At 45.0% G+C, this 4090-nt stretch overlaps 1 protein-coding gene across 5 annotated transcripts in view; it reads left to right on the top strand.

Annotated features, from left to right (window-relative positions):
• LOC108559799 (sterile alpha and TIR motif-containing protein 1) overlaps positions 1-3143 on the top strand; it is a 13777-nt gene extending 10634 nt beyond the window's left edge. For 4 of the 5 annotated variants that reach the window (XM_017917156.1, XM_017917157.1, XM_017917155.1 and 1 more), the window contains 3 exons: positions 55-2048; positions 2165-2380; positions 3057-3141. In XM_017917156.1, the coding sequence (XP_017772645.1) occupies positions 55-2048; positions 2165-2342 (2172 nt within the window). In that variant the 3' untranslated portion in view covers positions 2343-2380; positions 3057-3141. Of the gene's footprint in view, positions 1-54; positions 2049-2164; positions 2411-3056 lie in introns of all 5 variants that reach the window. The other variant, XR_001890949.1, reaches the window with a different exon arrangement.
• The last annotated feature ends 947 nt before the right edge of the window (positions 3144-4090 follow it).

Below are 4090 nucleotides of genomic sequence, written 5' to 3'. Positions count from 1 at the left end.
TAGCGTTATTAACTGAAGATATGTGAATGGTGATTACATGTTTGTTCGTTTCAGTTTCAGTTGATGAACGGTAACGACGAACTGGTGAACATGCCTCTGACCGATCTCGAATGCCTGACGACGACGTCCAGTCGCGACGAGGTGGATAAAACGATTACAAAGTACGAGAAATGCTTGGCGAAGTTGATCAGCTGCTTGAGGCAGAAGGATCTCGGCGCGAAATCGTCGCTGTACCTGAACAAGATCAACGACATCATGCACAAGGCGTGGGCGGTGCCGACGCACGGTCACGATCTGGGCAACGCCCTCTGCGACGCCCTCAGAGACGGCGGTGGCTTGGATCTGCTGATGGACAACTGCAACAAGGACGATCGCGATCTGAGGTTTTCGACTGCCAGAGTGCTGGAGCAATGTCTGACATCGGAGAACAGAGCGTACGTGGTGAAGAACGGTCTGGACAAGGTGGTGAAGGTGGCGTGCTTCTGCACGAACAACAACACCGTGGAGCATTCGCGCGTCGGCACCGGAATCTTCGAGCATCTCTTCAAGCACAGCGAGGAGACTTGCAGCGACGTAGTCAGATACGGAGGATTGGACGCTCTCCTCTTCGAATGCAGGAAGAGCGACGTGGAGACTTTGAGGCATTGCGCTGGGGCTCTGGCGAATCTGAGTTTGTACGGTGGAACTGAAAACCAGGAGGCTATGATCAAGAATAAAGTGCCGATGTGGCTGTTCCCTTTAGCGTTCCACAACGACGATAACATCAAGTATTACGCGTGTTTAGCTATAACCGTTTTGGTGGCGAACGCCGAGATTGAATCGGACGTTCTTCAATCCGGTACTTTGGAGCTGGTCGAACCGTTCGTGACTTCGCACAATCCTTCGGATTTTGCCAAGAGCAACTTGGCGCACGCTCACGGTCAAAGCGAGACCTGGTTGAGGCATCTGGTGCCGGTGCTCAAGTCGAAACGCGAAGAGGCGAGGAATCTGGCTGCTTTCCATTTCTGCATGGAAGCGGGAATCAAGGAGCAGCAAGGCAACACGAAGATCTTCAACGAGATCGGAGCTGTGGAATCGTTGAAGACTGTCGCGAGTTGTCCGAACGCTGTGGCATCGAAATACGCAGCGAAAGCGCTTCGTTTGATCGGCGAAGAAGTCCCGCACAAGTTGAGTCAACAAGTACCTTTGTGGTCTGTGGAAGATGTAGTTGAATGGATCAAACAGATCGGATTCAACGAGCACGCTTCAAGTTTTAACGATAGCCGCGTCGACGGTGATTTGCTCTTCAAACTCACTGAAGAAAACCTGAAAGATGACATCGGTTTATCGAACGGTATCAAACGCAAGAGATTCTTCCGCGAATTGGAGAAGCTGAAGCGGATGGCCGATTACAGTTCGCGCGATGCGGCGAACATCAATCATTTCCTGCAGAGTCTGGGACCCGAGTTCAGCATCTACACGTACAGCATGCTGAACGCGGGCGTCGAAACCAAAGACAGTTTGCGCGGTCTCTCCGAAGATCAACTGAGTCAGGAGTGTCACATCAAGAACTCGATACATCGGGCGCGGATCATGGAGGGAATTCGACTGTTCGATAAGACGATCCTGTCGAATATGAAGGACGACAACATCGATAAGTCTCTGGACGTCTTCGTCAGTTATCGCAGATCCAACGGATCGCAGTTGGCTAGTTTGCTGAAGGTGCATCTTCAGTTGAGGGGTTTCAGCGTTTTCATCGATGTTGAGCGATTGGAGGCGGGGAAATTCGATAACAATCTGCTGCAGAGTATACAGAAAGCCAAGCACTTCTTGTTGGTGCTGACGCCGAACGCTCTGGAACGGTGCATCGGGGATGCGGAGAAGAAGGATTGGGTGCATCGCGAGATCGTCGCCGCTTTGAGCGCTCAATGTAACATCATTCCGATCGTCGACAATTTCGCGTTTCCCGACGTCGAGGAACTGCCGGAAGATATGAGACAGGTGTGCCACTTCAACGCCGTCAAATGGATTCACGATTATCAGGACGCGTGCGTGGACAAAGTCGAAAGGTATGCATCCGAATACACACATTATCAATCATTATAACATAGAGCCAACTTCGAAATTTAAGTGAACAGAATAATTGCCAACATTGAAACATAAAAGACACTTGTTTTTTTTTTAGGTTCATGAGAGGTGAAAACAGGAATGACGGTGTCCTGACGAGGACGGGCGCTCCGGGCACGCCTTCCGCTGCGTTACCAAGGCAACCTCCTAGTTACCAACGGATGCATAGCAACGACTCCGGGAGCGGCAAGGGGAGCGACAAAGACGTGAACGGGAATTCTGGTCTTCGGGATTGACTAGATGGTCCCCCCGCCTCGGTTACCCCCCTACCTAGGTAGGCCTCACGAGTTTCTAGTGTGCGAAGGTACATAATAACACAATTACTAACTTCATTCAACATCTCTTCATATCATTCTATATAAATCTACAAAAAAAAAAACAATGGAAAAAGCGCTTAATTAATCAATTAACAATATTAAGAATTTGGAATGTTCGCAACTAAAGCTAAATGAAAACAACGAAGTGATTGTCATAGTAACGTAAAGTCAATAATGTTGAAAAGAATCAGTCATATAATTTGATGTAACTATGGTTACGAACAAAATAATGATTCTTCTCCACATTTCATTTAATTACTCGGCAACCGCAAGAGCGATTTGGACCATTTAATCAGCAAATTAAAGATGAAACTGTGATCTTTCCAATAAGCCTACTACAAGTTACAAGTTGTCAAAGTTTGATGAGAAATAAGAGATTGTTTTTTTTTAAAGAAGAAAAGTATTACGTCTTTGCGTTTCAATTGATTACTCAATAATCATGCACGACAATTCAATCATTGAATACTCAAATTAAAGGTAAAACTATAGCCTTTCCAATGAGTCCATTTGTAGTTTTGTGATATCTACTGTTACTTTGTTATAAGCTGTCAAAGTTTAGAAATTTTAATTCATGTAAATTAATATTTAACAATGCGTTTCTTAAGAGATTTGTAAATTTAATGTGTATTGCAGATTATATAAATCATCGAGTCCTTCGAGGAATTGGCTGATGACGCCAAACACGAAGCACCTGAAGGGTCTTCCGCCTCAGTACCCGGGTCGTCGGTGCTCTAATAACAGTATAAACAACCAGCAGGACCCGAGCACGATCAATCATCATAATCCAAAGCATCTCCATCATCCGAATCAGCAGCAGCAGCAGCAGCAACCGCAGCAAACGCCGAACAGATCGCGCAGTTTGGACGGTCTCCTAGACGACCAGACGGCAGCAGAGCGCGAAGACTTTATTCCGTCCGAGAATGTAACAAAGAGCTGTGATGACCTCGAGGATAAGACGAAACCTATGATGATGATGACGACGAAGAAGAAGAAACGAGTTGAAGAAGATTGCTTCGATCATGATGATGATGATGAGGTTATCATAGATGGTGAAGAGCAAGCGAAGAAGTCGGCAAGTTTGGAGAGCAACGTCGACAAGGTTTCGATGTTGAGCGCGTCGAGCGGAAGCGACACCAAAAGGAAACGTAACTTCATGGACAGATGCGTGAACAAAGTGAGATCTCTGATCAAGAAGTAAAATTTTTGTAAAAAGAAGCAGCAAGCGAAACGAACTGAGATGATGATATTTAACGGCTGATGATGAAGAGAAAGAGGATTAAACACTCATCGCTTAACACAAACACACACACACACAAAAAACACGCTTTATCGACCGTTTCAATTATGTAATTATTTATATATATTAATATTTAGCATACATAGAGCGTATTCTACTTGTGATTCTAGTTACTATAACGATCGTGCCTTTTCGAAATTTCTCTCTTGTTTTTTTATTATATATACATATCTTTCTTTTCATGTACAGAAGAGAGAGATAAAGCGAGTGAAAAGAAACGTCCTTTCGTACGGCAACTATTTTTTTTTTTTAAACTAATTTCTTCTTTAAGCAACAATTTTTTATGTTTGTTTTCGTAACGTAACGTCCGCACCTGCAGCGTTTTAAACTGCAGTTCCGGTCTCGTTCATTCTTTTGTTTCCTTATTTTA

The sequence above is a fragment of the Nicrophorus vespilloides genome, unplaced genomic scaffold (assembly GCF_001412225.1).
Source record: "Nicrophorus vespilloides isolate i.1.1-1 unplaced genomic scaffold, Nicve_v1.0, whole genome shotgun sequence".
Taxonomy (NCBI): domain Eukaryota; kingdom Metazoa; phylum Arthropoda; class Insecta; order Coleoptera; family Silphidae; genus Nicrophorus; species Nicrophorus vespilloides.
Note: the sequence above shows the minus strand (reverse complement) of the source record. Positions and strands in the feature narration are given on the sequence as shown.